Source organism: Otolemur garnettii, unplaced genomic scaffold, assembly GCF_000181295.1.
Source record: "Otolemur garnettii isolate 467f Iridium unplaced genomic scaffold, OtoGar3 scaffold00091, whole genome shotgun sequence".
NCBI classification, from domain to species: domain Eukaryota; kingdom Metazoa; phylum Chordata; class Mammalia; order Primates; family Galagidae; genus Otolemur; species Otolemur garnettii.
In genome coordinates, this window is record NW_003852486.1 from 758,852 (window position 1) to 778,550 (window position 19,699).

At 47.8% G+C, this 19,699-nt stretch overlaps 2 protein-coding genes across 4 annotated transcripts in view; both read right to left on the reverse strand.

The window, feature by feature from the left end:
• Positions 1-2,011, reverse strand: part of ATP1A4 (ATPase Na+/K+ transporting subunit alpha 4) — a 39,483-nt gene extending 37,472 nt beyond the window's left edge. The window contains exons 1-2 of the mRNA XM_003795196.1: positions 1,862-2,011; positions 1,568-1,627 (exon numbers count right to left, since the gene is read on the reverse strand). Coding sequence (XP_003795244.1) covers positions 1,568-1,627; positions 1,862-2,011 — 210 coding nt within the window. The remainder of the gene's footprint in view (positions 1-1,567; positions 1,628-1,861) is intronic.
• Positions 2,012-11,146: 9,135 nt separating this feature from the next.
• Positions 11,147-19,699, reverse strand: part of LOC100954113 (sodium/potassium-transporting ATPase subunit alpha-2) — a 25,944-nt gene continuing 17,391 nt past the window's right edge. For 2 of the 3 annotated variants that reach the window (XM_003795197.2, XM_012808579.1), the window contains 10 exons: positions 18,197-18,333; positions 17,623-17,773; positions 17,323-17,491; positions 16,980-17,134; positions 16,612-16,735; positions 16,282-16,427; positions 15,952-16,082; positions 12,523-12,624; positions 12,282-12,373; positions 11,274-11,302 (listed from right to left, as the gene is read on the reverse strand). In XM_003795197.2, coding sequence (XP_003795245.1) covers positions 11,274-11,302; positions 12,282-12,373; positions 12,523-12,624; positions 15,952-16,082; positions 16,282-16,427; positions 16,612-16,735; positions 16,980-17,134; positions 17,323-17,491; positions 17,623-17,773; positions 18,197-18,333 — 1,236 coding nt within the window. Of the gene's footprint in view, positions 11,303-12,281; positions 12,374-12,522; positions 12,625-15,951; positions 16,083-16,281; positions 16,428-16,611; positions 16,736-16,979; positions 17,135-17,322; positions 17,492-17,622; positions 17,774-18,196; positions 18,334-19,699 lie in introns of all 3 variants that reach the window. The other variant, XM_012808580.1, reaches the window with a different exon arrangement.

Consider the following 19,699-nt stretch of genomic DNA (forward strand, 5'->3'; position numbering starts at 1 on the left):
CCAACTCCTGGGCTCAAGCGAGTCTCCTGCCTCCGCCTCCCAAGTAGCTGGGACCACAGGCGCCCGCCACAACGCCTGGCCATTTTTTTTGGTTGCAGCCGTCATTGTTGTTTGGCGGGTCCGGGCTGGGGATTCGAACCCGCCACCTCAGGTGTACGTGGCTGGGGCCCTAGCCGGTTGAGCCACAGGCACCGAGCCTCAACTGTAATTTTTAATATGGTAAATATGGATACATGTAAACTGCAGAAGTGAAAGCTCTTTTGGATCCTTGATAAATAGTGAATGTAAAGGGTCCTAAGGATAAGAAGCTTGAGAAGCATTGCCTTATACCATTCTTATCTCTTATCTAGTTCTAAACTTTCTTTGGGGTAGTTACCATTATCATTTTTCTCTGGGTAATGTTCTGTGGAACTAGGAGGTAAAACTTTGGGCTGGAAGTTAGGGGGCTTGAGTTCTACCTCTACTTTTTGTTAATATATATACATATTTTAATTTCAAATCAATATGAGGGTACAGATGTTTAGGTTACTGAGAGGGAGCAGCTATAAACCTAATTTCTTTTCTTTTTTTTTTTTTTTTTTTGGGTTGTGCTTTTTGGCTGGGGCTGGGTTTGAACCCACCACCTCCAGCATATGGGACCGGTGCCCTACTCCCTGAGCCACAGGTGCCGCCCTATAAACCTAATTTCTTTTATTACTATTTTCCTTGCTATGTCTTTAGTAGTGGTAGTGGCAAAAATAAAAGAAGATAAGAAAGCTGGGGAAGAAGGAAGACTTGGAGGAGAGGGGGGAGGTAGCAAGAGCTGCAGGAAGCTCCAAGGTCATAAATCAAGTCAGGTATGCAGCTGCAGTCCAGGTGGCAGCAACCAATCAAAAGTCCATACACTATCATTCCAGCTAAGACCCAAACCACGGAAAGGAAGTTAGCCTATAGAAACCCCAAGACCTCCCTAGTGACCAATGAGTGACCAGACATAAGCAGCAACTTCAGCTGTCGTCTTCAGCATTTTATTGCAACCCATAGTACTTTGCGAGAAAGTGTATAAGTTTCCCTGGCCTTTGTTTAGGGGCCACTCCCCGCTGTTCTGCTTCTCTCATGGGAGTGACCCAGGCATATGCTTGATAAGAATAAATTTCTTGCTTCTTCCATGTGTGAGTATGGACTCTCAGTGGTAATAATTTTGCCCCTAACAGTTACATTGTTTTCAGTTCAGATAAAGTTTAAGTTGTAGCTGATCCCTTCACCCAGGGGATGTGCTGAACACCCTCACATTGTGCACATTAGATGAGATCCCGCCAGTCACCCTCCCTCCTTCCTCCCTCTCCTCTCCCACCTCTCCCCTCCCCTTGCCAGACTATATTTGTTTTTCTTTCTGGTGGGCATATAGTTGTTTATATATTGGTTTCATATTAGTACTAAGTATATTGGATACTTCCCCCCACCCCACCCCCCCGCCATTTTTGAGATACTCTACTAAGAAGAATGTGTTTCAGCTCAACTTTTGTCCTGGCAGCCTCAAAGTCAGAGTCGGAGACCCTCCACCTCCCTCAAAAAGTTCCTTACTCACCTTTGTTAGGTCCACGGAATACTTGGCACTCAGCTCTTCCAAGGTTAACTTGTGATCATCCTGTGCGGACAGTAGAGTCATTGAGGTGGTGACCCCTCGACGACCTGCTGACCCCACCTTCTTGAAGTGGTGACCCCAGGTCAATTCTAGGGAGGGAGAAACCTCCTGGAGAAGGGGGATGGCTGTGGCCTGAGGGGTTAATTCTCAAGGGAAGAAGTTAAAAGACATTTAAGCTGAAGGCAGAGGAGTGTTTTCAGAGGGCAACTTGTCAGCATCTGTTTTGGGTGTTCTTACCATGATCACTTCCTTCTTCAGTTCCTCTAAATCTCTCTTATTTTTCTTCTTCATCTTTGTTTTCTTACCCGATTTGGTCCTCTTTTTAGATCTTGAGCGTGGATTGTGCTCATGAGGAGTCACCGTCCCTTTTTTCTGTCCACCCCCCATACTTACTGTCCTGGATATAGCTGGCCGAGCTCAGGTAGTGGGAAGGAAGCCAAGAGGGTGGGCGGTGTGGGGGCAGTGAGAGGGGAGAGGGCGAAGAGAGGGAGGCAGGGCTGTGGCTACAGACAGAAAGAGGGAGTCAGGTGCCAGAGGCGGGGAAAGGGGGAGGAGGAGGAAGAAGTGGAGTGAGACGTGAGGGATGAGAAGAGCCTGGGACTAGGAGTCTTGAGTGGGTGAAGAGGTGAGGAGGAGATGAGGAGTGATGAGCAGGGCCTCAGGAAGCGGAGGAAAGGCTGCCTAAATGATGAAGATGCCACGGGATACTGGCAGGTGGGAAATATGGTGAGGAGTGAGGAGGCAGAGTGAGTGTCAGGGGCACTGGGAGCCCCCCAGCCCCAGGACCTGTGGTTGCCATGGCAACCACCCACATCTGGCCTCACAAAGGCCTCATGCAAATTCTCATCAGGCATCCAGAATTCTCAGTCTTTGGGTTTTGAGGGTGACCAGAGCAGGCTCTGCTACAGAGAGATTTTCCCTTTGAGGCGAGACTACAACAAAGCCCTCATATAGTCCTGTGGTCTTCTGAGGCTTTGACCTATACCAGATAGCTGACAAAAAATAAAGCCAGGTACTCTGTGTGTGTGTGCCGGTCAGTGAGGCACAACTCTCCCCCAGTGTTGAGTTAGATCTTGTAGTTTTAGGCGATCAGTTAGCAGAATAGAATAGAAAAGATTGTGGGCTTTTGAATCAGTCCTGGGTTTGAGTCCTGACTGCTCAGCCTGCCAGCGTTGTGGCTTTGGGCAAGTTACCTAACCTCTCTGTGCCCCTCTTTCCTTCTCGTAAAGGGGGCTACTAGCTACTTTATAAGGTGGCAAGAGTGAGGATTAAAGTGAGGTGCTCGGCATACAGCCCCGTTTGACATGTGCAGACTGTGTGCAGTAAACAGCTTTGAATTGAGTGTTAGGCTTATTTTTGGCTTAATGTGCCACTCTTCCTAGTGGGAGTAAAAATGTGCTTTCTACGTGCTACCACTGCATTTCTTCATTTTGAAATGATGTACTTATTTATCTCTTCCACTCACATTCTCTGCATCTCCCTAAGTGCTTGGACTGTATTAACGGCGCATGTGCTTTACGTGTAGACTGCAGTCTACCTCTTTTGCAGAAGGAGCTGAAGTAGCTATGTGTCTCTATCAATCATTTATGTATTGTTTCAGTTATGCGTGTCACAGACATTTCTCCCTTTCTGTTGTTTGACATTTATTTAATCGCATTTTGGTTGGTCATGCTTCTTAAAAATATGATTACACCTGAAAACATCATCTTGGGGCTGATGCAATCATCCCCTTTCCATACTCAGAAATAGAAATGTTCCCTTCTCAGCTGGGGTAAGTGATAGTCTATTTCCTTAATAGATTGGACTTTTCTTCTTTATTAAAAATGTGTAAGATAAACACTGAAAGTCCCACTCTCCCTCCCTCCAAACTCAGAGTCTCCACTGCTCAAGTTACTGCTGTTAGCAATGTGCTGCATAGCCTTCAAGTCTTTTTTCTCCTTTTGCACAAAGAAATATCTAAAAGAAGATATTTTAAATTTTTTATACAATCATTCAGCTCTCATTTATCAACCTGTCTCATTAAGCTTATTTTTTTAATGTGGCTACAAGGCATTCTATATTTGGTCAATTCTATCCTTCCCACTACAATGGATTTATAGGATATTTTCCTTTCTTTCTTTCTTTCTTTTTTTTTTAACCATTAAGACCATTGCCACACTGTCATCCTGATGTATAGGTATCTTTAGGCCATTGAGCTTCTATTTCTGTTGAATCAATTTCCTGTTGCTGAGTCATAGGGTACACTCATTTAAAATCTTAAAAGACTCTGCCAATTGCTCCTAAAAGAGCTTTATCTATCTATACCCCAACAAGCAGCAAAAACGTGCTTGCTTCAGCAGCACATATACCAACAAGATGCAAAAATGTGCACTCATTACATCTTTGATCACACTGAATGACCTTGATCTTTTACATTTTTACCGGTATAATTGGTGGACTTTGGTAGTTTTATTCGGCATTTCTTGGTTGTCTATGTGAGAATTTTCTCTTGGTTTATTGGCCTTCTGAACTTTATATATCTTTTCATGAATTGTCCTTCTTATCATTTGCCCAATTTCCCACTGTTTTCTTTTGTATATTGTAGAAACCTCTTGTCATGCACGTTACAAACATTTTCTCCTAGTCTTTGTGTTTAATGTAGATCATAAAATTCTTATGAGTTTAGAACTAAGGTCAAAATTGCTAAGTTCTTCTATGCATCATCTATGTGACAACAACACTTGGCCTAACTTTGGACATGGCAGGTTCCCAACAGCAACTTTGTGGAGATAAAATCATTTGAAATTATTTTTGGAAACCCCCTTCTGTTCTACAAGTCTTAGTTCAGAAATCCACCTCTTCTGAGAGGTCTTCTCTGATCGCCACATCCAAAGTCACCCTCCTGCCTCAACCCTCTATCCATTACTTGTGGTCTTCACAGCACATTTTACCCTGTGAAATTATCCTATTTATCTGTTGACCTGTCTGGTTGACTTGTTGTCTGATTCTCCATGAAGCCAAGGACCTTTCCTGCTTATTCGTGGCTGTAGACCTAGCCCCTGAAATATCTATTGTATTAGATGCTGAGTATAAAGATGTTGAATAGGGTAGTGCCTGTGGCTCAGTGAGTAGGTCACTGGCCCCATATACTGAGGGTGGTGGGTTCAAACCCGGTCCCGGCCAAACTGCAACAAAAAAATAGCCGGGCGTTGTGGCAGGTGACTGTAGTCCCAGCTACTTGGGAGACTGAAGCAAGAGAATCACCTAAGTCCAAGAGCTGGAGGTTGCTGTGAGCTGTGATGCCACAGCACTCTACTGAGGGTGACAAAGTGAGACTCTGTCTCAAAAAAAAAGATGTTGAACAAAAGAAAAAGAATTCCTATCTTCATAGAAATTATTCTGGAGGTGTCAAAGTGTAAATAAAAATATTTAAATTATATGTATATAATTTTACACATTACATCTATCTAAATTTGAGATACTAAGTACTTATGAATAAAAGAGAACGGTATTGAATGAAGGGTGAGTTTTCAGGTTTTAGCTTAATGTTATAAAGTTTTGATAATAGTCACTTTGGTCTGATATGTTTTAATATCTGCTATACTATACACCAGCATCATAGTTATCTCTTCATTTGCTTCATAATTACGTACAAAAACCTTTGAGATTCTCGCCTGATTACTCTTGCAGCTGAATGTCACAACCAACATGTCATGTTTTATAAAAATATAGTGAAGAGTTTAATTGATACTGGATCAACTTTTGTATAGTAACTCTTTTTTTTTTTTTTTTTTTTTTGAGACAATGTCTCACTCTGTCGCCTTTGGTAGAGTGCTATGGCATCACAGCTCATAGCAACCTCAAATTCCTGGGCTTAAGCAATTCTCCTGCCTCAGCCTCCCAAGCAGCTGGGACCACAGGCGTCCATCACAATGCTCAGTATTTTTTGGTTGTAGTTGTCATTGTTGTTTGGCAGGCCTGGGCTGGATTCAAACCCACCAGCTCCGGTGTATGGCTGGAGCCCTAGCTGCTGAGCTACAGGCACCAAGCCTGTGGCAACTTATCATTGTGTTTACTCATTCTCTCTTCTCAAGTGGCAGTTTAGTTTAGCTCTCCATGTAGCCATGTTTTCTTTATTTCTCTCATTGTGCTTTTCAGATTTCTTATTTATTTATTTTCAGATTTTTAAAATGAATACTTAAATGTTACATGTACTAAATGTAACTTAATGTTATATGTACTAAATTTTGAGTGTAATTTGTTTTGGTTACATTGTAAATAGAAGCTCTTTATGCTGTATTTTCTTCTTCGTTTTTTTGTTTGTTTGTTTGTTTGTTTGTTTGAAACAGAGTCTCACTTTGTCCCCCTCAGCAGAGTGCTGTAGCATCACAGCTCACAGCAACCTCAAACTCTCAGGCTCCCGAGTAGCTGGGACTACAGGCCCCCACCACAATGCCTGGATATTTTTAGAGACGAGGTTTCGCTCTGGCTCAGGCTGGTCTCAAACCTGTGTGCTCAGGCAGTCCACCCACCTTGGCCTCCCAAGTGTTAGGATTACAGGCGTGAGCCACTTCACCCAGCCCTAATTTGGGGGGATACATTTGATTTTTAAAAACTATTATCTTGGACCCTGTGACTTTGAACTCATCACTTCTTGGATTTTTTGTTGTGGCTGCTGTTGCTTTGTTTTAGTTGACTTTCTTAGATTTTTAGTCATGTTCTTTATTTTAAAAAGTTTTTATTTCTTTAGACCTTTTGAATACAAACGTTGTATTTAGGACTTCAAATGTTCTTGCTGTTATTTTTGTTCTAGTTGCTGCCTAATTAGTTATCTAGACTTACTGTAGCCCTGCCTTTCTTCTCTGAACATGATCATCTTAGCTGATATGCTTCTTCCTCCAACATTTCAATCAGGAATAGATGTTGAATTTTACTGAAAGCCTTCTTAACCTCTTTTAAAATGATTACTTACGGCTCGGCGCCTGTGGCTCAATCGGCTAAGGCGCCAGCCACATACACCTAAGGTGGCGGGTTCGAATCCCCAGCCCGGGCCGCCAAACAACAATGATGGCTGCAACCAAAAAATGGCTGGCGCTGTGGCGGGCGCCTGTAGTCCCAGCTACTTGGGAGGCGGAGGCAGGAGACTCGCTTGAGCCCAAGAGTTGTTGCTGTGAGCTGTGAGGCCATAGCACTCTACCCAGGGGGATAGCTTGAGGCTCCATCTCAAAAAAAAAAAAATGATTACTTAATCATTTTCCTAGTTCATATTAGTTGTTAGGAACATTTTCCTTGTAATATACTGTCCTTGTATTCCATTAGTGGTGGCAGTCAATTTATTTATTTATTTATTTGGGGCAGAATCTCACTGTCACCCTGGGTAGAGTGACACGGCATCATCACAGCTCAGTCAAATTATCATTTACATTAGTTATTAAATTCTCACCAAAAGACTACTTGTCTCACAAAATAGGCTAGGCCAACACAAAATTATTTTCTACATTCTAGTACATTTAAATAATAGAAGGATCTACTTTGAGGAATTTGAAAAACTTCTCCACTGAATTTACTGAAGCCAAGGATGTTTTTGAAAGACTTATTTTGTATTAAATGTCTTCCTTCGATATTGATCTAATCATTAGTTTTTTTTGCGGCGTTGTTAGCATTGTGAAAGTTTAGCCTCTGTCTCTGATACATTATCACATTTCCTACTCTGTACATGAAAAGGAAATGCCACGAAAAGCATTTCTGCTAGGTCAGAAATTGGCCTTGGTGTCTCACATAAACCTAATAGTAAGATTCTCTCCTCCTTTTGCTAAGATCCCCTTGCAGAGTGTTAAATTTCTTTGGATCTTTTTTCTTAATCCCCACTGCATCTTTAAGATCACATCTTCTCCCTTCCTGATGTTCCAGTCCAGAGGTCTGCCCTGTTGCGACTGCTCAAATGTTCATTTTCCACAAATTCCTGGCTCGCTTCATAGCTTCCCAGTCGGCAGTGCCACTCGGCTAATCAGGCACCCCCTGTGCCCACAGACTTCCTGTCTTTGCAGTTCCAGAGTGTGGCATGGTCGGTAAGAGGGCTGGCCCTGGAGTCAGCCTGACCTAGGTTTGAATCCAGCTTCTGATGCCTACTACCTTTGAGACTTGGAACTAGTATTTTAACCACTCTGAACCTTGGTTTTCACATTTGTAAATTGGAGATAATCATAGACTTCATGTTATTATAAGGATTCTTTCAGTCATCCACCAACTGTTAGTTGGCTAGGGCGTGTCAGACATTGTATCAGATGCTAAGAATAAAGATGTCGAAGAAAAGAAAACGAATCTCTGTCTTCATGGAACTTATTCTGAAGAGGTCAGACACACAAAAGTATGAATAAATATATGTTTAAATTCTATATGTATAGTTTTATCTATTACATCTATCTATCTAAATTTGAGGTAGTATGTATGAATAAGAGAGTGGAGAAAGCGGAACCAGGAGTGTCATTTTATTTGAGGTGTGGTGAGGGCCTTCCTGAGCAGGTGATTTAAGGAGTGATCTGAACAAAGTGAGGACACCAGGCTTGTGAAAACTGGGGGGAAAGTAATTCTGGCAGAAGGCCCATCAGGATAAAGGCCTAGAGGTGGGCTTAAAGAAGACTTCACACATAAGAGTGTGACATAGTCATGGCACAAAGTGAGCCAGTTATGCCCCTATACCCACTACTGTCATCCACCGTTATCTTAGAGTCATACTAGGGAGACCATGATCTGGCTTGGGTGAGAACTGACTTCTCATCACTATTGTGAGATCCTTGAGATCCTCACAAGACCTTTGAGAGCTGGAGTCTTCCTCTTGCCCAGTCCCGGAGCCCCCTGGAGGAACGTGCACCCCCTCCTTCCATTTCCAGCATGGGTGTCCCTCCGTACTGCGGTGACAGTCTGTCCGTGATGGTCTCCCATATCTGCTGCTCAGGTGAACTTCCAGCACTGACTGCATCCACCTTATGCCCTCCCTAAACACAGCACGCAGAGCAGAGCTCTCACACAGGGCAGACGGTTAACTGGCGTGACTCTTGGGACCCTCAGCTCACTGTCTCCTTCCCCCACCCTGTCAGGTTGAGAGTGGCCTGATTTGGGTCTGGAACAGAAAAAGCAGAAGTGATCCTGAGGATTTGGGCCCTCCTAGACTCATGGGACCTCCCCTGTCCAGGACAAACCTTTGTGGCTCTTGGGGCAGGACCAGCCGTGGGGAGGGAGGCCCCAAGGATGTTTTCTTCTAGGTTCTTTTGCAACCTCACCTCTCCTCTAGTTCATCTGCTCCCAGATCCTTCCCCTCTTCTTGTTAATTCTGCTATGAGCCAAGTTCTGCCACAGCATACGTCTATATACCAGAATTTAGAAAGAGGCAGGCTCGGCGCCTGTAGTTCAGTGGCTAGGGCGCCAGCCACATACACCGGAGCTGGAGAGTTCAAATCCAGCCTGGGCCTGCCAAACAACAATGAAAACTACAACAACAAAAAAATAGCTGGGTGTTGCGGTGGGCACCTGTAGTCCCCACTACTTGGGAGGCTGAGGCAAGAGAATGGCTTAAGCCCAAGAGTTTAAGGTTGCTGTAAGCTGTGACTCTCTGGCATTCTACCCAAGGTGACATAGTGAGACTCTGTCTCAAAAAAAAAAAAGAAATAGAAGGGAGGTAAATATAAAGTGTAGTTATGAAAGATATTTCTCTTTTTCATAAAGAAATTTATTTTCAAGTACATACACAGTGCCTCAAACTAACGGCTTACAAAAGGTCACCAATAAACATACAGTAGATGTTTCTTTCTGTAGATGTAAGAATTGATGATAATTAGCCCATGCACTCACTACCTCTAAGTGGAAGTAATTCTGCAGTGCCTGAAAAGTATTGGTTTATGTAGACTAAGTAGGCCACCCCTAGCAATATTGTTTATGCTCTTAATTTACTAAACAAATATCATTTTTTTTGATTGTGCAAAGAAGAACTTTTGTCCACAGGTCAAAATGTCAAATTAAGCGTGCCCAAGTTAATATGGTCTCCCATTTAGAATTCCAAGCCCAAGGCAATAACTCACTTACTTCAGGGTACTTCTGATAAAGCAAAATTCCAGTGTAATGAAATAATAGCCCCTGGGATTGTTCATGAACCTGACCTAATGTTTGTCTTCTGTGCTTTTTTCCTTTCTGCCTTAGGTCTCCATTCTCCTCTAGTGTCTCTCTCACTTGCATGGCTTACCTAGGTCTCTCTGCACTAGATGTTTTAGTGCCATCAGACTTAGAGGATGGGCAGAGTTGCCTGCAGAGCAAAAATGTCAGGTGGGGAGGGAGCAAAGGGAAGAAAGGCATCTCCCCTAGGAAACTGAAACCAGCTCCCCGTGTTGGGGAAATGGGCAGAAGAGCAGGGCACTCGCTGGGAGGAACAGTCCTGCCTGTGAAGGTCAAAGATAAGTCTTCTAATATTTTCCCTCTTGTTGTCCAAAGGTTCTGACCATGCGCATGGCCTAGTCTGATTCTGCATGTCCCTGGAAGACAGGAACATTCTGGGAAGTTTTCCACCCTGATTCCAGCCAATGGCCAGGGAATTCCTTTCCCAGGGCTGGCTTGGCAGTGCCCAGGAATGACGCAGGTTCATAGAAATGGGGACGAGGGGGAAAGGGGTGGGAGGGGCTAAAAAGGAACTGGCAGAGACAGTTCCCCTGAGACAGCGTGAAGCTCCCAAGGGCCCAGTGTTGCATGTGTTCCGCAGAATGTATGCCTGGGAGCTGGTGCTTCTGTGACCTCTGGGCCCTCATGGACCAAGAGGAGCACTGACCCAGGGTTAGCGGGAACCCCATGGCACACAAGTGCGGCACCTCTGAAAAGCTCCCCAGACTGCCTCTGCTCCTGCCCCTGCTGCTCTGTCGAGACCTGAATTTGGTCTGTTGGTGGTTCTAAAAGGGCAGGATGTAGGGCTAGAGCCCCCCGTGTCTATCTGTAGACTCTAGACATGTCACATGTGTTGTTCTTGGTGCTCTCTCTCCTTTCCTGTCTCTCCTCCCACAGCCTCCTACCCCTACCTCCAGCCAGTCTGCCCAGCTCTCCTCTCCAGGTCCCTCACCAGCCTAGATGGGAGGATAATGGCCTCTGCCACCAGCTTCCCCTTCTGGCCTCAAGCTCTTGTACTCATCAGAGGAGCCTTTTGTGACTTCAAGGTCTGAGGGGGAAGCCAGTCCTCAGAGAGCTGGGCAGCCAGCTAACCAGGAGTTAGAGTGGACAGCAGAATGAGGCTGGAGGGACAGAGGGACATGAGGTGACCGGAGAAGCTTTCCTTCTCCCTGCCTTTGGATAGTGATCTGGTACAGTAGGAGGTGGGGGTGAAGAAAGAGGGGACGGGGAGGGGTGGGGTAACCTTCCGTTCCTCAGAAAAAAATAGACAACGTAGTGGAGCGGGATGCAAAAGGGTCTAGGGAGGGGCCCTAACATGGGGGGTCTAGTCTGACTGCTCACAGCCAGGGCTACAGGCAATCACCCCAGCCTTATTTACCCTTCCCCTGCAACTTAGCCTGCTGAGTTGCCTCCTTGCCTCTCCCCCAAAATACCACCCCATTTTTTCCATCCCTCTCCATCGCCATTCCCGTAACACCTCCAGAGCTCCCCATCTTCCCTGTGCCAGCTTCTTCTTCTGGTGGGCTCAGTAGTACGTCTCCTTCTCCACCCAGCCTGTTAGAGAGATTGAGGGGAGGGGTTGCAGTGTGAGCTTAAGCGAAGGTAAGAGATCGAGCTCCTAGGGGTTGAGCCAGGAACCCCCATAGAAAGGGACCGGAGAGGCAGCTACAGAAAGCTGATGGTGTGGAGGAGACTCACTGATCTGGGCCACAGATGAGAGGAGAAGAGGACAAGCCTGCTATTAGAGGAGACTTGTGCTCAGCACAGTGGAGGGTCGGCCTGGAGTAGGCCAGTGGGCAAAAATGCAAATGCCCACAGGACCTTTTCAGGTAAGGAGTGAGTGTCCAAGGGAGCAGCTATCTATTGCTGCCGTGCAGATATGTGACCCTGGAGTTGACAGCTCTACTGAGTTTTCTAAAGTCAAATTCAGATTTTATGTGAAAGTCCCTAACTTTTGGATATTGGGCTAATTAAAAAAACCCACACAAGCCCCCAGTACTAGGCAGGTCAAACCAAGCATCATCCTCAGACTCTATTGTTCTGTAGGCCATCCCTTGTGAACCTCTAGTGTAAGTGATCCAAAATGCTTATTGGAAAACAAACAACTTGTTTGTGGATGCCTGGGAATCAGGAGGCCTGAGTTCTGGGGCCAGTGTTGCGACTTCTTGGTTTATGACCCTGAGCAAGTAAATTCAACTCCTTGATTTATCTGTAAAATACGGAGATGGAACTATACAAGCTTGAAGGGACCTTCAAATTCTGATGTTCTGTGATTCTAGGTGGAAGGTGGAATGGTTAGTGAGCGGACCATTTTTGAATTAGGTGGGACTTGGAATCTGAGAGGAAGAGAACAGGGAGGATAGGTTCAAAAGAGTCAGGGCTCCTGGGACCCAGAAGCCCAGGATCGGAGGGTGGGAAGAACAGGAGCGGCAATCATAGTGAGAGTGGAATGTGGAGCTGGAGCCCTGGAGGGGTAGCTAGCCGTGGGGGCTGGACCTTGGCTTGGGACCGGGTACTGTATGGAGGTGCTTACCACCAGGGTATCGCCGCAGGATAAGCTTGCGGACCTCATCATAGATGAAGATAAGGAGGCTGTAGGGGAAGGCACAGAACCACCAAGTGACCCTGAAAGCAATGGAGGACAGTGTCAGGAGCATCAGATGTCAGCATAATGGGTGCATAAAGTGGGATTCAAGCCAGTCAGAACTTGGAGCTTAGGAGGGGCTCAAGGTTGTCCATGCTACTCGTGTAGGCTGCCCTAAAAAGACACTCACTTGAGTGGGTACATGCGGAGGGCCACACCCATGCCTGGGCAGTAAGAAAGAAAGGCAGCCAATGCCGTCTCCTCCAAGAGCCCAAATATCAGGATCTTGTTCCTGGAAAGACAAAGAAAGGATAGGTAGTATTGGAAGAGAAACTGAGGCAGGAGGATCTAGGGACAACGCTGGGGGTGGAAGGGGAAGAGGAGAGAAGAAATGTGAGGAAAGGGGTGTAAATGACTTCATCCCATGCTTTCTTCCAGCATCTTCTACTCAGGCTTGATGCAGCCAAGGGAGGACGTTGTTTTCTTTTTCTGCTTACTGAGTTCACCTGCAAATGCTATTGCACATGTACCCATTCATGCAATATAGTTGTTTCTATGTGTGGGGTGATGTGCTCTGTACTGGAGATGCCATGGTCAAGGTAGGGCCTGCCCTCGTGCAATTTATAATCTTGTCATTGCTCCAGGCATGTGGTCTGTGGAAGTGCCCTCTCCCCAGTAAGATGCATTGGAAGCTTCTTCACTGCAGGGCCCACGTGCGTCTCCTACACATCCTGGCACTTGGTTGTTCATCATAGATATTTAATGAAGAAGAGATTGTTTGCAAAATATTTAGTACAGGGGATGCTCACCACACGGTAAGTGGTTAACATCTGTGTAACCACAGATGGTTACAGCGGTTAACATCCGTATCAGTATTGAAAAGCAGGACAGAATGGAGTTCTGAGGGCAGCTTCTGCAGTCAGACAGGTGGGGTCTATGCCCAGTTTTCCACTTACTAGTTTGGGTTGTAAGCGATATGTAACTTCACTGAGCCTCTTGTTCCTTCTCTGTAAAATGGGGGTTTTACCTTTATATAATAAAATTGCAGGGAAAATTATAGGAGATGATTCGTGGAAAACTCTGGAATACAGAAGCTGCTCAGTCATAGCATCTCTGGACCTTTTCCCTTTTTTTTGGAGACAGAGTCTCAAGCTGTCACCCTGGGTAGAGTGCCATAGTGTCACAGCTCACAGCAATTTCAAACTCTTGGGCTTAAGCAATTTTTTTGCCTCAGCCTCCCAAGTAGCTGGGACTAGAGGCCCCTGCCACAGCACCGGCTATTTTTTTGTTTCAGTTGTCATTGCTATTTCGCTGGCCCAGGCCCGATTCGAATGCTTACCCACTGTGCTATGGGCGCCGCCTGGACCTTTTACATTTTTATGCACAGCACTTCCTTACAGAGCCAGAGGCTCCCAGACTTTTCTCTCACTAAGCAGCCTTCTTATTTTTATTCTTTAAAGACCACATTTTAATTGATCTTTGTTTTTCCAGCTCCATTGGTTAATAAGTAATGAATATAGCCTATTTAAAATTGAATAGAGGCTCAGTGCCTGTGGCTCAAGTGGCTGAGGTGCCAGCCACATACACCAGAGCTGGTGGGTTCGCATCCAGCCCCAGCCTGCCAAAACAACAATGACACTGCAACCAAAAAATGGGCAGGTGTTGTAGCAGGCACCTGTAGTCCCAGCTACTTGGGTGGCTAAGGCAAGAGAATTGCTTAAGCCCAAGAGTTGGAGGTTTGGAGGTTGCTGTGAGCTATGATGCTACAGCACTCTGCCCAGGGCCCGCTTGAAGCTCTGTTTCAAAAAAAAAAAAAAAAAAAAAAAATTGATGAGAAATATTTGTGGCTTCCAAACAGACTGTAGGCCAGTGTGTGATCCCTGTGCTTTATACTTGCTCTTGGCTTTTCCTAAGAAATGCACATTAATAAGCCTGGTAGTCTTTTCATAGGGCAGCACTTGATTTCCATAAAGCTTTTCAAAATAACACAGATAGCATCTCTGCGAAAGCCCCCCCCTCCTTTCCTGCAGTAGTCCAGGTACTAGGATAAGACCCGAGATGGTCTGAGGCCACATCCAGGTTTGTTATCCTTCTCTGTACCCTCTTGGCTTTCATTTTGTCCCCTTCCCATTTGCCTCTCAGATGGGCTGGACACAGCCAGTTTTCCTATGTTGCCACCTCTCAGTGCTGCCCATGCACTGTATAGGAAGACCCAGGCCCCAAACCGTACCCGGTTTCTCAGACTCTCTGCTTCTTACTCTCTTCTAATTCCATTTTCCTCATTAGTATTTTTAGCTTAACTGGAATCTCCTTCCAGTTATGTTTATTTATGTAACAAACTTTTCACTTTCCTCTTCTTGGGATCTTAAGTGACATTAACTTCCCCAGTTTTGACATCTTCCCTGCCCCTCTCCCTCCAATTAAGAAATTGTGACTAAGCTTATTTGGAGTGTTGGGCCTATTGTTTATGGTAAGAGAAAAATAAAGAGATCCAGGATGATACCTTCAGTGCTCAACCACCATCCATGCCAGGATCACTAAGTAATTACTGAGTGCCTAACTCTGTGACAGGGGAGCCACCACAACAGAGGGTGGTAGACAAGGGCTTGGGCTTTAGAGACAAAGCCAGGTTACCGTAGGCAAGTCATTTAACCCTTTGGGGCCCTCTTATCTATGACACGTAATCAATATGCCTACCTCACAAAGCTACAGGGTAAACATAAAATTTGTGTGCAATTTGTATTAGTTTACTACTGAAATTGCGCACAAAGTTTATGTCTACCCTGTATTGTGAGTACACACGTTTGCTACGTTCGCTATGCACATCTGCTAGTAGGGTGCCTGGGCAGCTGTAACTCCCACTCTGAGAAGGTACCCAGGCTGCCTGTGCTGGGCTGGGTGGGTGGGGGGGATACAGAAGACTCCAGACTAGGGGCTGGGCAAGGACCGAGGTTGGGTGGCACTGAAGAGCTGGGGATGGGGAAGGGTCCCTCTGACCTCCCTGATACTCCCAGAGCCTCCTCCACAGCCCACCTGCTCTTTTTTTTTTTTTTTTGAGACAGAGCCTCAAGCTGTCCCCCTGGGCAGAGTGCCGTGGCATTACAGCTCACAGCAATCTCCAACTCCTGGGCTCAAGCGAATCTCCTGCCTCCGCCTCCCAGGTAGCTGGGACCACAGGCGCCGGCCACAACGCCCGGCTATTTTTTGGTTGCAGCCGTCATTGTTGTTTGGCGGGTCCAGGCTGGGGATTCGAACCCGCCACCTTAGGTGTACGTGGCTGGCGCCCTAGCCGGTTGAGCTATAGGCGCCGAGCCCCCACCTGCTCTTTGATGGGATCAGGGAAGGGAAACAAAGGAAGGAGGAAGAAAAGAAAGAAGGAAGGGAGAAGAAAAGGTAGGGAGGTGGAAGGAGATGATAACAAAAGCACAGTTAAGGAGCAAAATTAGAGCTCATTAGAAACAGTCATGCCGTTCCTGCCTCTCCTCTGGTCTGTTTCAAACCCGGCTATTTTAGCCAGACAGTTAAAAATTGATGCCCCTTGCAGATCTGGGGGTGGGGGTCTAGGTGACCTGGAGTGCACCCAGGCGCTCTGGGGAGGGGTGCCAGGGGCGGCGCTCACTTCATGCCCTGCTGGAAGACCGAGTTGCGGCGGGTCTTGCAGATGATGAGGTCAGCCCACTGCACGACCACGATGCTGGCGAAGAAGGCTGTGTGACACGTGAACTCCACCACCTTGCGCTGCTCGTAGGTCTGGCGGGCAGAGAAAGGGGAGAAAGTCAGAGGACAGGGTGAGACTAGATCGCAGCATGGCCTCTTGGTAGTGGTTGAACCCTGGGTACCTCGCCCACCCTAGTCCCCAGGCCCCATTGGCCACTACTGTCCTCCCCTGCTGGGCACCCCAGCACCCGTCCTCTGCACTCATGCATGTGCATTTCCCAGTGCCACTCACCCACTCCTGCCCATAGCTGTCCTCCAGGTCGTTCATGGTGCGGTCGTCCCAGTCAAGGCGGATGCCCAGCAGCCGTGATGGCAGGAAACCATTCTCAGCCAGGATCACAAAATAGGTGAAGAAGCCACCCAGTGCCTGAATCATCCCTGTGGGCAGTGGGCAAGGCAGGGCCTGGGTCAGAGAAGGAAGCAGAGTGGCCAGCCCTCAGGGCCAGAGGTGGAGTCCCTGACCCTGGGGAGCTGGCTCCTGTCCTGGAACTTTGCCTGGGGCTTATCCTTCGGAAGGCTGGGGAGGAGCCCTCTGGGTGCCCTCGGAGCCCTGGGCCCGCACCGATCTGTCCGTAGGCCATGCTGATGAGCCGCTCATTCACCAGCTTGTCTGTCTGCGGGTTCCGCGGCTGCCGCTTCATGATGTCACTCTCAGCTGCCTCATAGGCCAAGGAGATGGCGGGGACCTGCGTAGATGGGCGTGGGGAGGGAGGAGTATTTGAAGGGAGGTGACAAGATGGCGAGTCCTTGACACAATTCAGGGAGCATGGACTAAGGCCTTGTCTTTTCTAAGACTGTGCTTGTCTTCTCTGTACCCATCACAGCCTGGGCAGCTGCCCGGGGGCCCCTCTCCTTCCCCCTCTCTGCCCCTCCCACCCGGTGTGCCCTCATGGCCACCTTGCCTGTCCCCTACTCTGCCTCTGGGCTCACCATGTCTGTGCCCAGGTCGATGCAGAGGATGGTGACAGTGCCCAGAGGCAGCGGGATGTTGATAATGATGAACAGCAGGAAGGGGGTGATCTCGGGGATGTTGCTGGTCAGAGTGTAGGCGATGGACTTCTTCAGGTTGTCGAAGATCAGGCGGCCTGTGGAGGAGGCTCTGAGGGCATCTGGTAGGTCATAGGGACCCTTCCCCATCCCTGGCTGCCCATTTTCCCAAAAGAGGAAAGTTGGTGTTTGAGGGAAGCTGCAGCAGGCTGGGCTGCCCCAGGAAGCTGGAGCAGGGTGCAGCGTGATACGTCCCGAACACCGCCCAGCTGCCCAGCCTGCTCACCTTCCTCCACCCCAGTGACAATGGAGGCAAAGTTGTCATCCAGTAGGATCATGTCGGCCGCCTGCTTAGACACGTCAGAGCCAGAGATGCCCATGGCAATACCAATGTCAGCCTTCTTCAGCGCGGGGGAGTCGTTCACCCCGTCCCCTGTCACAGCCACGATGGCTCCCTGGGGAGAGGACACAGCCAGTGCTCCAGGATGAAGCCCCTACCCGGGTGCGGCCCCTACCCGGGTGCGGCCCCTTGCCCTGTCCTGCCTCCCTGCCCCTCCTGCCATCTTCCTCCAGCGGTGCTGCCCACCTGCCTCTGACATCCCTCCACAATGATGAGCTTCTGCTGAGGGGACGTCCGGGCAAAGACGATCTCTGTGTGGTTCTTGAGGATCTCGTCCAGCTGCTCTGATGTCATGTCCTTCAGGTCAGAGCCGTGCACCACGCATGCCTTGGCTTCTCTGGGGAGGGGTGGAAGGGCTGACTCCTCTCCTCAACATCTCTGGGCTGCCCTCAGCGCCTCTTGCTTCACTCTCCTCTCCCCAGTCCTCTCTGGGGAAGTGACGCTAACTCCTCGGCATCATTAAAGTCATAAATGCATATTGCCAAGCCCTGGGCTGGGTCCTTCAGACATTTCTCACTCCTACAGCAGCCCTGCCATGCTTGGGCTGAGACAATAGGAGGTAGCATGATGTCTCTGATGTTATACAGCTGGTCAGTTGCATAGCTGGACAGGCTGAGGACTAAGGAACCAGGCGCAAAAGTGGCAGAGGTAGGGCCCATAAAGGTCCCAGAGATTCTGTCCAGATATCCCTAGGGGACACTCCAGCCTTTTGTGGGAGAGGATGTGCTGAGGGGGACAGGGTGTCCTGTGCAGGTCTCACCTGGGGTTGACTTGGCTCACAGGGATGTTGAGCCGGGCAGCAATGTCCTCCACTGTCTCATTGCCCTCGGATATGATGCCCACGCCCTTGGCAATGGCCTTGGCTGTGATAGGATGGTCCCCTGTCACCATGATCACCTAGCAGAGGGGGAAGAGAGCAAGGAAAGCAGAGTTACAGGTCTCTCCACCCCTTTCCCAGTGTCAGGAACAGCTAGACCATGAGATGTCAGGGGCTGGCACATCCCAGCCAGGATAATGGGACAGTGTGTGTGTGTGCGCGCGCGCACGCACGTGTGAATGGGTGAAGAGGAGAGACAATGACAAGCTATGTTATGTTCAGGGAACAAAGATGTTTGCTTAAATGGAGGGAAACGTCCATGACAGAGTAAGAAATAATCAGAGTTCCTTGGAAAAGAAGCCACAATTCTTTAGGATGATTTGGGAGATTTTTTTAGGAATTTGGGTTTCATAGGATTCAAGGAAATCAGAGTTAGAAGGACCCTTTAACAGTTTCCTCAGTTTACAGATGAGGAAACTAAAACTTAGAGAGGGGCTGTGATTTGCTTAAGGACCCAGGACTGGGACCTGGTGATCTAAGTAACTGTTGTAATATGATCACTGCAGCACTCTAACTGCGTGAGCAGGGAAAAGATGAACATAGCGCCCCTGCCTTCGACACCTTGTTTATCTGCCCCTGACATCCTGTCATAGCACGCCTCACACCGGATAATGTTTATTGCTGTCACTGCAGTGTGAATGGAATTGGGGTGGGTGGCTGGCACTGCCAGCTGAGAGGCCATGATGAACACTAGGTAATCAGAGCGGGGCTAGGACGGCATTCGTATATGTGGGCTTTGGGGGCAAATCTCACAATACTGAAAAAGAAGTCTCTCTAGGCCCCACTACCTTCTCCACCATACCCACCACTTCATTCCAACTGCCCCCAAAGGCCACAAGGGCCTCCCAATTGAATAACGAAAGTGTCTTTGTGGTCTTCACCCTACTCAACCTCTCTGAGGCATTTGCCACTGTTGACCAACTCTCCTTGAAACATTAGCCTCCCTTGGCTCCCATAGACTCCCCTCCATTCCCAGTTCTCCTCCCCTCCTCAGGATGATCTTCCCAGCCCCTAGGGAGGAATGGGAGGAGCTGTGGCTTTGGAGATGGCCAAAGACTTAATTTTAAGCATTGACCTTGTCTAGTTTTCATGCTTAGGCAAGTCACTTCACCGAGTCTCACCACAATGGAGAGGATGATGCCTACCTTTCCAGGTGGTCATGAAGATTACATGGCATTGGGTGGATGCCCAATAAAGTTAGTGGTGTAGATAGGAGGCTACATAGATGGAGGAGGGACTGGATTTGGGGAGCCCACTGCTGTTGTTCAGACAAAGGAACCAGTGTGGAGGGGGCAGGGAGGAAGCTGCCCCCTCCGCACTGGTTCCTCTTCCTGTACTTGTCCCTAAATGTCAGTGTGATGCAGGGTTTTATTCTCCTCCCCCCCC